This window comes from Ovis aries, chromosome 5 (genome assembly GCF_016772045.2).
Source record: "Ovis aries strain OAR_USU_Benz2616 breed Rambouillet chromosome 5, ARS-UI_Ramb_v3.0, whole genome shotgun sequence".
Classification (NCBI taxonomy): Eukaryota; Metazoa; Chordata; class Mammalia; order Artiodactyla; family Bovidae; genus Ovis; species Ovis aries.
The window spans coordinates 13,495,521-13,510,098 of record NC_056058.1 but is presented as its reverse complement, the minus strand read 5'-3'; the positions used below and the strand labels follow the sequence as shown (position 1 = coordinate 13,510,098).

Genomic DNA, 14,578 nt, shown 5'->3' with positions numbered 1-14,578 from the left:
ATGCTGCTGCTGCTGCCAAACCATTTAAGGACTGACATTGTGGGGGGTGAGGGGTGGGCGGTGAGAGGGTTGCTATTTTGAACAGGTGATCCAGGAGGACTTCACTGAGGAAGTGACGTTTAGTTAGAGTCCTGAGTAAACTGAGAGTGAGCTGCATGTCCATGTAGAGGAAGAACCTTGCAAGTGGAGGGAATAGACAGTGCAGAAGCCCACCTTAGCTTCACCATCAGCCAATTTTTTTCCTCCTAATGACAAAGATGTCTCTGGCTACTCCATCTGCCTACCCCGTCATCTAATAGAAAGCTGCACCTCCTTTCCTAGCTACTCCAGGGAAAAGTCCCAGAATGGAAGCTCATTGGATCCCCTTGGGTCACATGCCACCCCTGAACCAATTACCGTGCTCCAGGGAATGGAGCTCTCTGATTGGCTAATCTGGGGCTGGCTGACGCAATAAAGTAGGTATCCCCTGCTTCCCCAGGCATGCGTCTCCTTTGGGCGGAGGGTGTTTACCCCAGTTGAAGCTCAGCCCGAGAGAACAGCTTTTATGATTTGTTCTATACTTTACAGATTATTGAAAGAACTGCACGTTCCTTGTAAAATAAAATCCCAAGAGTATACACATGTAAGCAGAAAATGCCCCCAAAATCACAAATAAAATCTCGCATTCTAGAATACATGTAATTTTTACAAATGCAGGCTCTTTCTTACTTACTTACTATCTGGCAGTACTTCCCAACATTGTGCAAACATTCAACGGCTACTATTAGGCTTATTATATTCCTACCCAGACTGGGAAGAGATGTTGATTAGTACGATAATATCAGTAGTTACAGTTTACATTTTTTGAATGCTTGCTATGTGCCAAGTCGGATTTTATAGATTAAAAGGCTGAAGCTCAGATAAGGTAAGTAACCCGTCCAGGGTCACACAGCAAGAAAGTGTATCTGAGGCAGAAAGCAGAGCAGTTCCTTCCCTCCACCCTCAAGGAGGTGCGGAGCTCAGGGCCCCTGCTCTCTGTAACCAGGCCCCATAGGGCGGCTGCCTCCCTCTTATCTCAGCTCGGGCTGCCTGCTGGTCCCGCCCCCTCGGGGGAGCTGCCACTTGGAGGCGCCTGGCCGGGAAGGCCTGGTCAGCTGTGTCCGGCGGAGGCAGCTGCTGACCCAGCTGTGGCCTGTGCCAGGGGCGGAAGAAGTGGGGGGGGGCGGAGGGCAGGAGCCCTGGGCCCCCGGCGTTAGGGGCTACATTATGTATCATCTCCCGTCACCCCTCCGTCCTGGAATTGGCTTCCTCTGCCTCTTGCTCGCTGGGGCAGCCTGGGCTCCCCCACCCAACCCAACGGACCCCAAGTTTGAAAACAAAGGTAAGGGTGGAGTTGAGTGTGGACCCCAGCACTGGATCTTGGAGGGCAATATTGGGACCCGAACTTCCTGCCCGGATCCTTGGGGCCACCCAGGTTCTCATTCTGAGTCTGTGACCTGGGGCCCAAGATGGTGTCTGAACCCCTAGACTGGGATCTCATGGCATGCTGGGGTCTATATCCCCAGATTAGATTCTCGGGGAGAAGCTAGAAAGGGGCATAAGAGTCCTGCTTTATCTCTTCAATGAACTTGGGACGTGCTAAACGCTAAATGGGGCAGGGGTGGTGCTGTAGTCTAGAGTCCTGTATGCTAGAGTCGCTGAGCTAAGGAGATCTAGCCGACCTCCAAGTGGGAAGGGAGGGTAAAACCCGAGTCCGAGTCAGAGGGGCCGAGCCCCAGGCAACTGTAAACACGGTTGGCATGCGGGCGCCAGATCCCTGGGTCCGCGGGGTTGAGGGAGGGGAACGGGGGGCACGGTTGGCGCTATCGGGCCGCCGGGAGCCTGCCGGGGCTGATAGGGGACCCCGCCTCCTGCACACACACTCACCCTCACGCAAGTCCCTAGGCTGGGGCGGGGGCGGCAGCGGGAGGCGGAGGCCTTGAATGCTACGGTCAGCAAAGCCGGTCGCTGGTGGGCGGCGTGTGTGTTGGAGGGAGACAATAAGACACGCAACCTACACTTGGAAGTTTGGGGGGCACTACTTCGGCGGACCCTTTGAAGGGCCCCGCTGGAAGAACGGGGGCGGGGCTTTTTTTTCTTATCGGTCCGCACAGGCAGCAGGAGGGAGGGAAGGATGCTGTGGCTCGAGAAAGGGGCTCGGGTCCCTTGACCCCCTCCCCTTACCCGCATCCTCAGCGGCCCTGCTGACAGCCCGCGAGCCTGATGAGTTTCTGTGCTTCACCGAGCGCTTGGAGGACTTGGTGTGTTTCTGGGAGGAAGCGGCCACCGCCGGAGTCGGCCCGGACAACTACAGCTTCTCTTACCAGCTCGAGTGAGTTGGACGAGGCGGGGTCAGATGGAGCGCCCCACAGGTGCAGGGGGCGGGCTGGCCGGGCAGACTTCCCAGGAGCTCGCATCTTGGGATGTTTCCTGGTGCCAGGGACCGGCTGGCATCTCTGCTGGTGGGCACTTGTGGGAAGCTCACGGAGTCAGAGCTGACGTGCACCCTAGTGGTCGGGGCTGGAACACTCCTGTGATCACTGCTGGAGGGCAACCGCAAACTTCAGGGCAGGAACAATACCGCTCCAAAGCAGGACTTAAGGCGTCGCGTACGTCGGGGCTGCGACGCCCCCTGGTGGTAGTGTCCAGAAACGCGCCCTCGGTCCCCGCGAAACCTCAAACTTGATCCCCCTACCCTCGCTGGTTCCTGGTTGAACAGGGGTGAGCCGTGGAAGCCATGCCGCCTGCATCAGACGCCCACCGCCCGCGGCTTGGTGCGTTTCTGGTGCTCGTTGCCTACAGCCGACACGTCGAGCTTCGTGCCCCTAGAGCTGCACGTCACTGCGGCCTCCTCGGGCGCTTCACGCTACCGCCGTACCATTCACGTCAACGAAGTGGGTAAGTGCGCTGGGAACGGGGGATTGGTCGGGAGGGAGTCCCAGTTTCCGCCCACCTAAGCAAACCCCTCTCCGTAGTGCTCCTAGACCCTCCCGCCAGGCTTGTGGCTCGGCGGGCCGACGAGGGCGGCCACGTGGTACTGCGCTGGCTCCCGCCGCCTGGGGCACCCATGGCGAGCCTTATCCGCTATGAGGTGAACATCTCGGCAGAGAACGCCGCAGGGGGCGCACAGAGGGTGAGGCCCGCCCCTATAACCTAGCCCCAAAGGGCTCCAGACTAGACAGGCGCTCTAAGTCTCACCCAGACTGTCACTAGGGCCCCGCCCCGTCGGCCTCGTCCCTTCCACGCCCTGCCCAAGACATCTCCACGTCCACTGATTTGTGCCCTTTCCCAATGACCCCCTTGCCCCAAGCCCACCTGGACTCAACCTTTCTTAACTCTTGTCCGGAACCCTAGACCGCTCCAGTGCCCGCCCTGTCTGTTCGCAGGCCCAGCTGTTAAATAGCCGGAGTGCGCCCGTTTCTACCCAGGGCCCCATCCTGATTGGCCCCAAGCCTTCCTGGGCCCCGCCTCCTACTTTCATTGCCCGCCTCCCCATGCTTGGTTTCTGTTCTTCCTTTTTCTGATTGGCTGGCTCCCTCAGAGTCCACCCCCACATGCCCTCCTTTTCCCTCCCTGCCCCTATTGGACACACCCCTCACCCGGGCCCCGCCTACAGGTGGAGATCCTCGACGGCCGCACGGAGTGCTTGCTGAGCAACCTGCGGGGCGGAACGCGCTACGCCTTCATGGTACGCGCGCGTATGGCCGAGCCCAGCTTCGGTGGCTTCTGGAGCGCCTGGTCTGAGCCTGCGTCACTGCTGACGGCTAGTGGTGAGGCCCCAGGCAAGGGAGGTAGGAGGGGCTGGGCGGAGCATGGGGGCCAAGTTCACTGCCCTGACCTCTTCCCTGCTCCCCCAGACTTGGACCCCCTCATCCTGACGCTCTCCCTCGTCCTCGTGCTCATTCTACTGCTGCTGGCCGTGCTAGCCCTGCTCTCCCACCGCCGGTGAGCGCCCCACTCGGCATCTGGCTCAGACTCCTCTCCACTAACTTTCCCCTTTCCCTGTGAAAACCTAGGCTCAGAGATGGGCAGGCACTTGCCCAGGGTTACAGAATGAAAAGTCGGTGGCAGGGTCGGGATGCAAGCCAAGTCACACTCAGATTCTTATTTAAAATTCTCTGCTCTTGGGCATATATTTTTTGGGTTTTCCTCCTACCTCAGTGTCTGCTCCTTCTTGGATTCTCTTGTGAACGTGCATGCGTGCTATGCTAAATCATTTCAATCGTGTACGACTCTTCGCGACTCCGTGGACTGTAGACCGCCAGGCTCCTCTGTCCCTGGGATTCTCCATGCAAGAGTACTGGAGTGGGTGGCCATGCCCTCCTCCTGGATCCTTCCGACCCAGGGATGGAACCAGCGTCTAACTGCATCTCCTGCCTTTTAGGCGGATTCTGTACCACTGAGCCACCGGGGAAGCCCTTCTTTTTGAATACTTTTTTCCCAGTTTCATCAACTTCTGTAAAGCCAACCAAATGGGCTTCATGAAACGATTTAGCCCCAAATGCCTCTCACCGGTTGCCAAGCTCCTTAGATGTTTTATGACATGACCAGCCATCCTGAGGTTTTTGTAATTCAGTTTTTGTAACCCAATTACATACAATGTGTGTTCACACTCCCAAGCCTTGGGATACACTGTTCCTTCTGCCAGGAATGTCCTTCTTGCCGTGCCTGCCAAGCAATCTCCTAGTTCTTTCAAAGCCTTGTTTATTTACTTGATTGGGAAATACTGAGTGCCAGCTCTGTGCTAGGCACTGGGAAGAAAGAGCAGAACCAACCAAATGTGTCTCTACTCTTGTGGATCTCATAGCTGAGTCACACAACAAATAAGGAAACCAACAGATATTTGATTATAAATTGTGATGAGAGATAGCAGAAATATCGGGCTTCCCAGGTGGCACTAGTGGTAAGGAACTCCCCTGCCAGTGCAGGAGACATAAGAGTCTCGGGTTCGATCCCTGGGTTGGGCTGACCCCCTGGAAGAGTGCATGGCAATCCACTCCAGTATTCTTGCCTGGAGAATCTCATGGACAGAGGAGCCTGGTGTGCTACAGTCCGTAAGGTCACAAAGAGTCAGACATGACTGAAGTGACTTAGCATGCATGCACAGGGGGACATGACAGAATAGATAGGTGAGAGGAGGTGACATTGGAGCAGAAACCTGAATCCTGGGAAAGAGGCAGCCGTGTGAAAAGCAGGCAGCGAAAAACAGCAAGTGCAAAGGTCCTGAGATGGGAGTGAGCTTGGAACATTGAAGCAGCTGCAAGAAAAGCTGTATGCCTAGAGCAGAGTGTGTAAGGTGGGGCGGGGGGGATGAGGGAGGTATCAGGGATTAGATCATGTAGGGTGTTCTGTATGGAGGAGTTTGGACTTTAGCCTGAATGCACTGGAGAACCACGGAAAAGAGTGAGGAGGAAAGTAGCATAATGGACTTTCAGACAAGCCTGGGTGGGTTTTAGAGGGACCATAAGGCAGTGTATATTGAACTCCTATGTATCCTTCAAAACCCTGTTCCCATTGCCCTTCTGTAGGGCCTTGCAGATGCTTTGGCAGAACCCCTGTTCCTCAGTCCCATGCACTCCTCTGCCTTCAACATGACCGCAAGGGACTAGGCGTCTCTTTGCCCCAGGGATGGTGCTGAGGGGGTGTCGGTGACTGTTCAGTGACACATGCCCAGGCATCTGTTTGTTCCGGTTTCACCAGGACCCTGAAGCAGAAGATCTGGCCTGGCATCCCAAGCCCTGAGAGCGAGTTTGAAGGCCTCTTCACCACCCACAAGGGTAACTTCCAGGTAGGCGGCCTGGTTGTTCCTTCCAGGCCTGGGGCTTCCCTGCTCCTGTGGCCGAACTCCAAGTCTCTGAGCAAGCTGGTGCTGTTTCCCCAGCTGTGGCTGTACCAGACTGACGGCTGTCTGTGGTGGAGCCCCAGCACCCCCTTCCCAGAGGACCCACCTGCCCCCTTGGAAGTCCTCTCTGAGTGCTGCTGGGGGGTGACACAGGCAGTGGAACCTGGGGCAGATGACGGGGGGTCCCTCCTGGAGCCGGTGGGCAGCGAGCATGCCCAAGACAGCTACCTGGTGCTGGACAAGTGGTTGCTACCCCGGAGTCCGCCGAGTGAGGACCTCCTGCAGCCTTGTGGCGATATGGACATAGTGACCACGGATGAAGCCTCAGAAGCGTCCTCCTGCACATCCGCTTTGGCCCTGAAGCCTGGGCCGGAGGGGGCCTCTGCTGCCAGCTTTGAGTACACCATTCTTGACCCCAGCTCCCAGCTCTTGCGCCCAAGGGCACTGCCCCCTGAGCTGCTCCCCACCCCACCCCACCTAAAGTACCTGTACCTCATGGTGTCTGACTCTGGCATCTCAACTGGCTACAGCTCAGGGGGTTCCCAGGAAGCCCAGGGGGGTTCATCCAATGGTCCCTACTCCAACCCTTATGAGAACAGCCTCATCCCAGCTCCCAAGCCTTCACCCCCGAGCTACGTGGCCTGCTCCTAGGATTCCAGCCCTCAGAGCCACAGAGACCCAGAATGACCGCACTGCTACTCCAGACCCAAGGTTTATCCAGCAGGGTCAGTGAGGCCTGCTGACCTTGGCTTTCTGCTCAAGTCATCCTGCTCAAAGTCACAGCCTTGCAGTATTTTTAAATGTACAGTTTTTTTGTGTAGATAGATAAATATATATATATATATATATACTTTATATATAAATATATACAAGTTTCCTGTCGTGACTTCTATAATTACCTGTCAGCCCCATCTTTTCCCTGGGCCCAGGCCATAGAAGCAGCAGCAGCAAGTCTGGAGTTAAGTCTAAAATTCTGACCTGACAATCTGAATAATAACAACAGAATGAATTGGTCAGTATAAGTTATGCTAGCTGCCCTAACAACAACCCATTCCCTTCTCTAGGGGGTCTTCTCGACCAAGGGATTGAACCCAGGCCTCCTACATTACAGGCAGATTCTTTACCAGCTGAGTCACCAAGGAAGCACTTTCTCTCATACAATTCAAATAGATGGTTAGCTTATCCCTGGGATGAGTCAGAAACCCAGGCTGTAGCTTAACCATCTCCTAGGGGTACTCTGGGGTCTTCAGATGGACCCTCTGCATCCTTCCAGCCAACAAGAGACAGCAGATTTTTGTAGGCCACTTTAGGGATGTAGCCTGGAGGTGGGTGCCACATCTTCACAAATTCTGCTGGCTAGAAATGGTCATGTGACTCTAGTAAGAACAATGGACAGCTGGGAAATGTAGTTCAGCTGTGCACCCAGGAGAGACGAGCTGTTTAATGAGCAGCTAGCTAGTCTTTGCCACTAATACTAACATTAATTCCTAAGGCTTTATTCCAAGTCTGGTTCTAAGAAAGCACTCTGATGACACGAAAAGTCAATCAAGTGGCTCATTGGAAGTTTCGGCTTAACTGCTTTTTAAAAGTTTGACATAACCTAGGAAAGCATACCTTCTATTCCAGCAATTCCACTTTTAGATATGTACCCACAAAACCCTCACACACATGGACCAGGATATGTGTATGAATGGTAATAGTAGTAAATAAGTCAATCTGATCATACCTAATGTAGGGTATAGTCACTCATGGAATTACATGCAGTATGGAAAAAGGAATGAATGAAAATGTTGCCGAATCTTAGTACCAGTGTTGAGAGGGAAGTTTCAGATTACATTTATCATGAAATTCTTCTTTATAAAATTCAAAACAGAAAAATTCAACAATATGTTGGCTGGGCACAATATATACAGGATAATGGTATATTTACGAGCGAAAAAGCACTTTACAATCTTAAGGGCTTTGAATTTGCATCTGTCTTGGGTAAACTCCGGGAGTTGGTGATGGACAAGGAGGCCTGGCATACTGCAGTTCATGGGGTCGCAAAGAGTCGGACACGACTGAGCGACTGAACTGAACTGAACTGACGCAGGTGTTCCAGACCGGGAAACAGGCATAGAGAAGTTGTCACACTCCAAACCTCATGGTTGGCCTCCAGAGCTTGAACCCTTGTGCGAGCTGGTGTCAACCAACTGGGTGGGCCATCGGGTGATTGTCATCTCTCCATCTGGTTGAAAAGTCACCCACCATTCTTCCCTGGGGCCCAGCCCACCTGGCTCCAGGGAGGCTCGCAGGCAGCACTGTCCTGGGCCTGCTGCATCCGGCTGCAGCCAGCACTGGGCAGGGAAATACCTCTGAAGGAGTGCCAGCTGCAGAGCATTTCCACTGTCTCCTCCTTCCTCTTGGGTCTGGAGGGCCACAATGAGCCCACAGCCCCGGCCAGGCCCAACCCGGTGGCTGAAGTGGACAGCTGTGTCCAGAAGCAGGGCAGCCAGGTAGGCGGCTTCCTGGGACCCAGGGTCTTCTACTAGGTATTCCTCCAGGCCATCAAGCAGCAACAGTGAAGGGGCTGGTCCACGGGCTTCATGGGCAGAGCACAGAAGCCGGAGGAGCTCACGGGTTGAGGGTGGGTACTGGAAGCGGATCTTCTAGAAAGGGAAAAAGGAAAGGGCCAGATTCAGCATGGGAAGCGGGGCTTCCAGTTAGAGCAGCGCTGCTTCCTTGCATACTCCCCTGGACGAGGCTCTCACCCACTAGACCTCTGGTTCGAGCGTGAAGCAGCTCAGAGGGATCGAATATTCTTCTGTTCACCAACCCCTTACCCTCGTTTTTTTCTTACCCTGCACTCGTCACTGCCTGGTATTATTAAGAACAGGTATGCCTTTCTGCCAAATCTCTAGGGCAATCTTTCCACGTAAAACCTGCCCATAGCGCCCGCCTCCACCGCGGACTCTTGTTTGGCTCCGCCCCTGACCCCACCCCTTGGAACGCAAATTTGTGGATCCTGCCCCCTCATTGGATAGCTTCTCACTCAATCTTAACAAGGCTTCGTATAGTCCCATCCCCAACTCGTCCATATTCCTTCCCACAATGTTTGCTTCGTCTCCGCCATTGGTCTGTCTCCGCCTGTCAGTCAATCCCCGATTAGCCCCGCTACGGGCTGGTCCGCCTCTGGTCCCCTACTTGTAATCGCAGTGGTTCGAGCGCCGGTCCAGTCCTGCGGGGCAGGCTTTGAAGAGGCCTCCGGGTCAGGAAGAGGACCGGGCCTCGGCCTTCCCCTGCCGCCTCCAGGGCCGCCGCGAATAGCAGAGCTGTCTTTCCAGAGCCTGGACCGCCGAGCAACAGCAAAGGCGGTTCGGCCTCAGCTGTGTTCTTCCCGGGGCCCGCCGCGCTGCCCAGGTTCAGCACTCGCCTCAGCGTCTCCGCCATTTGCCGCGTACTTCTGTTCAATCGGCGGCCGGTGCCTGCCCTTAATCCCGCCCAGGGCGGGGTCTCATTGGTTACAGTGCACTTAGCTTCTTCATTAGTCCAAAAATCTGTTCCTCAAAGTTAGATCGACGTTTCCTAGCTCCTCCCCTGGTGAAGGGGCAAATAACCTAGTTTGAGCAACAAATGGAGGCGTTTCAGGGCGATAAGGCCCTCTCGTAAGTGAGTCCGCTGGCGGAAGCACCACGAACACTATTATTGTGAGCTAAGCAGCTAATCAGACAATAAAAGGGTTGAGAGTTGGACGGAACAGGCCCTAATCACGGACACATTACTTAAAATCTCTGAGCCTCAGCTTTGCCCACCTATAGAATGGAGCACATGGTATCTCAGGAATACTGCGATGAACGTGTGTGTGCGCGCGCTTCTGCTGGTGTTACCTAATGACAGTGAAGGGGAGAAGTGGATAAGCTATGCGCTGTCTCTCTCTGCACTTGAATGAATGCTTGCACAAATGTGTGTGTGTTTGGGGTTGCAAGCTTGAGGATATTCATGTGCAGAACATCCGTCAGACCGCAAAGGAGTGCCTTTGAGGGTCTGTGAGAAGAGTCGCAGCTGGCTTCCTCATTGGCCTGGGGGCTTCTTGAGTCCTGCTTAGGGTACAATGAGAGGCAGGACCATAGAACAACAACAAAAAAAAGAGACAGAGAAAGAAGAGAGAGAAGAGGCAAAGATGCCGGGGCTGGGGGACTGAGGGAGAGCCACAGCAGGACCTTCTTTGTCATATTCACTTCAGTACCTCCAGCGCCCAGACAGTGCTTAGGGCATTGCAGAGTCTCCACAAAGGCTTGTTAAAGGAATGAATAAAGAAAGGTAGGATAGATTGGAAACTGGGAGAGAAGGAAGAACAAGGTGAGTGACCAAGTGAGCACTGGTTGGATATCTTCACAGACTTCTCCCCAGAGCTGCCACTCACAGCCCTGTTGCCCTAGCAACTCTGTCTCCTGGTAACTTCAAAGTGGTGCCGTTGCCAGGAGACCCAGGGGCAGGGCGGAACTGAGATTTCCAGGGCTCTCTCTCTCCCTGTGGGGCCAGAAAAGAGCTTCACAACATCCCTCAATACACCCACTCACACAGACAGGCACCCCCACACTCCTACACCCACTCACACAGACAGGCACTCCTACACACATACACACAGACAGGGCATTTCTGCATATATTTCACTTTCAGAATCCCCACCACTCACATGCTCACAATCATATCCTGACACAAGGCACCCCATACATACTCTTTCTCACATTCATGCCCCCACACCCTTTCTCTTGCAAGCACACCAGATACAGTCTGATACAACAATTCCTTTGCCGACACACACATGAGTCACACTGTTACATTGTCCTGTCAAATGCACCACCTCATCCCCTGATTCACCTCGCTTTGCAGCACTCTAAATACACAAGCACCTGTATCACACAGTTCCACGTAGTTATAAACACCAGAGCATGCTGAACACAGCCCCATTTCAAGTCCTTTGCACTTGCTGTTCCATTTCCTAGAGCATTCAGCTCCCAGATATCTAACCCTCGTTTTTTCCATTCTATTCAGGTCTCTACTCAAATATCACTCACTTTTCCTGACTACCTGTGTAAAATCACACCCCTCCTCACTCTTTCACTGCTTCTTCACCTTTATTTTCTTTTCAAATACTTATCACTTCCAGCCGTATGTTTGTCTTATTGCCTCTCTCCCCACTAGAATGTCAGCTCAATTGGGGTAGAGTCCCTCTTTCTTTCACTGCTGGGTCTCCAGCTCCTAGAATGGCACCTGACATAGGATAGGTGCTCCTGAATGCATATACTGGCAGAGATGCAGACATTAGGTGTATCTCTCATGCATACACTGCTTCTTTCCCTTGCTCCTTGGGACCCCATCTTCATGTCCTGACAGAAGGACTTTACCTTATAGGGGCTCCTTGGAGGAGGCAGAACCAAAGGGTGAGGTGGACAGTCAGGGTCAGTCTGTACTCCTCCCCAGTTTGTTGGTATCCTCAAGTGATAAGTTTATTCATTTAGCAAACACTTATTGAGCAGGTATGTTGTTCCTGACCCTGTTCTAGGAGGCACACGGACTCAGCAGTGAACAGACAACAACAATCTCTGTCTTAGTGGAACTGACATCTTAGTGAGGGAGGTGATAATGGCCACCAAGCATAATGAAGCATTTAAATAGTCTATGAGCAGATGATAAGTCTGTATTAAAAAAAAGAGAGAGAGAGATTTGCACAGGGAAAGGAAGGGAAGGGACAATTGTTTGATTTTTGCAATTTTGAATAGGATGGTAGGGGCAGGCCTCCCTGAGAAGGTAACACTTGAAGAAAGGCTCCTAGGAGGTGCAGGGAGCGAATCATGCAGATATGAGGGGGAAGAGAATTCCAGGGGGGAGGCACCTGAAAGTGCAAAGGACTGGAGGCACTGGGAGAACTTTGGCTTTTAGATCGGGTGCCATGGAGAGCCCAGAGAGCGTTTGAACACAGGAGGGTCATGGTCTGACTTACATTATAAAAAGGAGCTCAGTTTTGGTCAACTTGAGGATAAGAGGAGGTGGGTCATGTGGAGAAGCCTTTTGAGTAAGCAGGAACATCTTTATCTGGATTTTCGACCTGAGATTATCCACCCTGCAATGGGAGTGGGCAAGGCCAGAACTGCAGTCTCCACCCTCCCTAGCGGGTCCAGACACTTCTTTGTGCCCGGCAGCCGCAACCTGACATTTTCTTGGCCCGGGCTTAACATCAGAACCATGGACAGCGCCAACTGGTTTGTTCGTAGAATGCTGTCTGTTGTGCTGAAACTTTGCTTCTCTGCTGGGCCCCATGGAAGCAGCTGTGCTACGGGGCTCAGGGAAAGGCAAGCCCTGGAAGTAGATACTCCATGCGGTGAAGTAGGGGGCTACATGATGCTATCCCTCCTCTGCCTTCAGCCGTCTCATGCGTCCATCTCATTTCTTGCAATGCAGAATCAACCACACCCCACTCCTCCAGGCACACTTCCTTTCCCTTCTATTTCCGCGTCGCTTGATCTGCTCCAGCCACTCAGGTCTCCTCACTGTTCCCTGAACAAAGCCGGGACATTGTCACTTCAGGGCCTTCATTCTTGCTGTTCCCTCTGCCTGGAACACTCCCCCACTCCACACTGCGGTTATTTGCAGGGCTCTCGTCCCTCCCTCCCTCCACACCACATCTCTAGTGCCAACTCCTCAGAAATAGCTTCCCTGGACACTCTCTTTAAATTGCAAACCATGTCCTCATTCCAAAGTTGTCCCATTGTCTTCTCTAGCTTGAGTTTTCTGTTTATTACTTATCAATATCTAACATATCAACGATACCAATTTCTGACCCAAATTCTTGATCCTGCAGTTTGAAACTTAGATTTTTTTCAGATTTTCAAAAGGTACTATGGTGTAAATACAATGTATTGATTAACACCCCTAGTTGGACCTGGGGTAACATTCTAAATCAAACACTATATCTACAATGAAACATAAGAATATTCACATAAAGTTAAACAAATGAAAGCTATCATGACCTTATGTCAGTTCAGGTCAGGTTTTGCCACAAATGAGTTATGAGGATAATTTTGGTTTCCAGACCTTGAAATTGGGAATTGTAGTTTTGTCGCTAACTTATTTATCTTGTTTACTCTTTCTCTGGTGTTAGAATGTGAGCTCCATGAAGGCAGGATTTTGTGTCTGTTCTGCTTAGCACTGCAGCCCCTTTGCCTAACAAAACAGCACCTGGCACGCATGGGGGTGGGGTGGGGTGTGCTCCACAATGTTTTTTGACTGAATAAATGGATGGATGAATGAATAAATGTGAAAGGAAAGCAGACTTCCCTTCCCTGGTTTTTAAATGACTCCGTGCCCTGAATGGCCTGTCTGAAGTCTCTTGAAGCCACAGTGTGTTTCTGTCGGGGGGTGCTGTATGTGGCTCCCTGTCTTTCTACCTTCCCCAATCTCTGCTGCGCCCCTCAGGGGTTGGTCCTCAGCACAACCTCATAATCAAAACCCCTGCTCAAATCCACGTAGTCGGGGATTCAGCGTGGAGGTTCCTACTGCCCTCAGCATCCCCTTCTATCAGGACCTCTGTGGTCCCCTCACCGTATTCCCCGTACCCTCAGTACCCTGGCCATGGTCAGAACAGGCCAGCCACCTGAGGAAGACAGTCACATGAGGCCCCTCACAGTATGTTTGTGTGCCTTACATGTGGCTTGCAGGGCTGTTTGCATTTGACAGATGAAGAATCGAGAGCACAGAGAGGTCAATTAACTTTCCTGAGGTGACACGACCAAGAAAGGCTGAGCCTGGATTAAAGCCAAGTCATGGACCCTACAGCGCCATGCTGCCTCTCCACTATCTCCCTGTGACTATACACTCACACCCAGCCTCACTGACACCCACACCCAACATCAAAGTCCTTCACCCCTGCCACCTGGAGAAGGAAGGCAGGTGGCCAAACTTCTGTTACAAACAGGTCTTTATTAAAGATGAGGAGGGGGTATGAAACGGGGGCAGTGTCTCCCCTGCCCACTGCCTTTGGCTGCCGGGGGTGGGGAGCCCTCTTTGCTCCACCCATGCCTCTATGATGGCACATCTGTATGAGGCTGAGGCATGGGGGGGCAGTGTGAAGAACAGGGGTGGTTCTAAGGAAAAAAAAACTCCCTTCCCACAGCCCTAATAAATAACAGAAGGGTTTGAAGTGATCTGGGCACAGGCAAGGGGGAATGCAGCACCCTGAACCCCAAAACCTCTGAAATGGGGCAAGCCCTGCACAAGTTGGGAGTTAAGAGAGATTGGGTGAGAGATTGCACAAGGGGGATGGGCTGAGAGAGGAAGGGGTACCCCAAGGACCCTGCCATGGGGGAGCCTGCCCCCCACCCTCCAGCTGGACTCTGATTCTGAGGAGAGAGCACTCTCTCCTTTGCACATGCCTCGACATGGGCGGTCCCCCATTGACTGGAATCATACCCACCCACCTTGAGATTCTAAGAACCAAGGACTCCTATTTGTTGTTCAGAGGCTGAACACTTGACTAGAGTTGCCCTCTTGCCTGAGGTGTCTAAGAAACGATGGGGATTCTTCTATTGGCTGGAGTAAACTCCTTTTGGCTAGAATTCTGAGTACTGGGAAGCTCCCATTGGCTGGGCAATGGCCAATGGGATCAGGCTTTGGCCCTTAAAAGGGCAATCCTAGGAGGCAAGGACCCACCTCCCAATTAGGCCCACTTGGATGTCCCAG

General features: G+C 52.9%; 2 protein-coding genes across 3 annotated transcripts; one reads left to right on the top strand and one right to left on the bottom strand.

Annotated features, from left to right (window-relative positions):
* Window positions 1–1,099: 1,099 nt before the first annotated feature.
* On the top strand, window positions 1,100–6,716 carry EPOR (erythropoietin receptor). Of its 2 annotated transcripts, XM_027970663.3 has the most exons (8): window positions 1,100–1,360; window positions 2,215–2,350; window positions 2,738–2,916; window positions 2,994–3,151; window positions 3,635–3,788; window positions 3,876–3,963; window positions 5,719–5,806; window positions 5,900–6,715. In XM_027970663.3, exons 1-8 carry the CDS (start codon window positions 1,246–1,248, stop codon window positions 6,509–6,511), a joined length of 1,530 nt encoding a protein of 509 aa, XP_027826464.1. In that variant the 5' UTR covers window positions 1,100–1,245; the 3' UTR covers window positions 6,512–6,715. The 2 variants fall into 2 exon arrangements, with proteins under 2 accessions (XP_027826464.1, XP_042105909.1); XM_042249975.2 differs by having other exon boundaries at window positions 5,719–6,716.
* A 956-nt stretch (window positions 6,717–7,672) lies between these two features.
* Window positions 7,673–9,304, bottom strand: SWSAP1 (SWIM-type zinc finger 7 associated protein 1). The gene is made up of 2 exons (XM_004008541.4): window positions 9,044–9,304; window positions 7,673–8,508 (listed from the first exon to the last, which is right to left on the bottom strand). Exons 1-2 carry the CDS (start codon window positions 9,287–9,289, stop codon window positions 8,002–8,004), a joined length of 753 nt encoding a protein of 250 aa, XP_004008590.2. The 5' UTR covers window positions 9,290–9,304; the 3' UTR covers window positions 7,673–8,001.
* Window positions 9,305–14,578: the final 5,274 nt, after the last annotated feature.

Coding starts and splice junctions, on each gene's coding strand:
- SWSAP1 (XM_004008541.4), bottom strand. CDS start 9,289: ATGGCGGAGACGCTGAGGCGAGTGCTGAACCTGGGCAGCGCGGCGGGC. Junction 8,509..9,043: donor TCGAACCACTGCGATTACAA/GTAGGGGACCAG, acceptor TTCCCTTTCTAG/AAGATCCGCTTCCAGTACCC.
- EPOR (XM_042249975.2), top strand. CDS start 1,246: ATGTATCATCTCCCGTCACCCCTCCGTCCTGGAATTGGCTTCCTCTGC. Junction 2,917..2,993: donor CATTCACGTCAACGAAGTGG/GTAAGTGCGCTG, acceptor CCCTCTCCGTAG/TGCTCCTAGACCCTCCCGCC. Junction 3,789..3,875: donor GTCACTGCTGACGGCTAGTG/GTGAGGCCCCAG, acceptor CTGCTCCCCCAG/ACTTGGACCCCCTCATCCTG.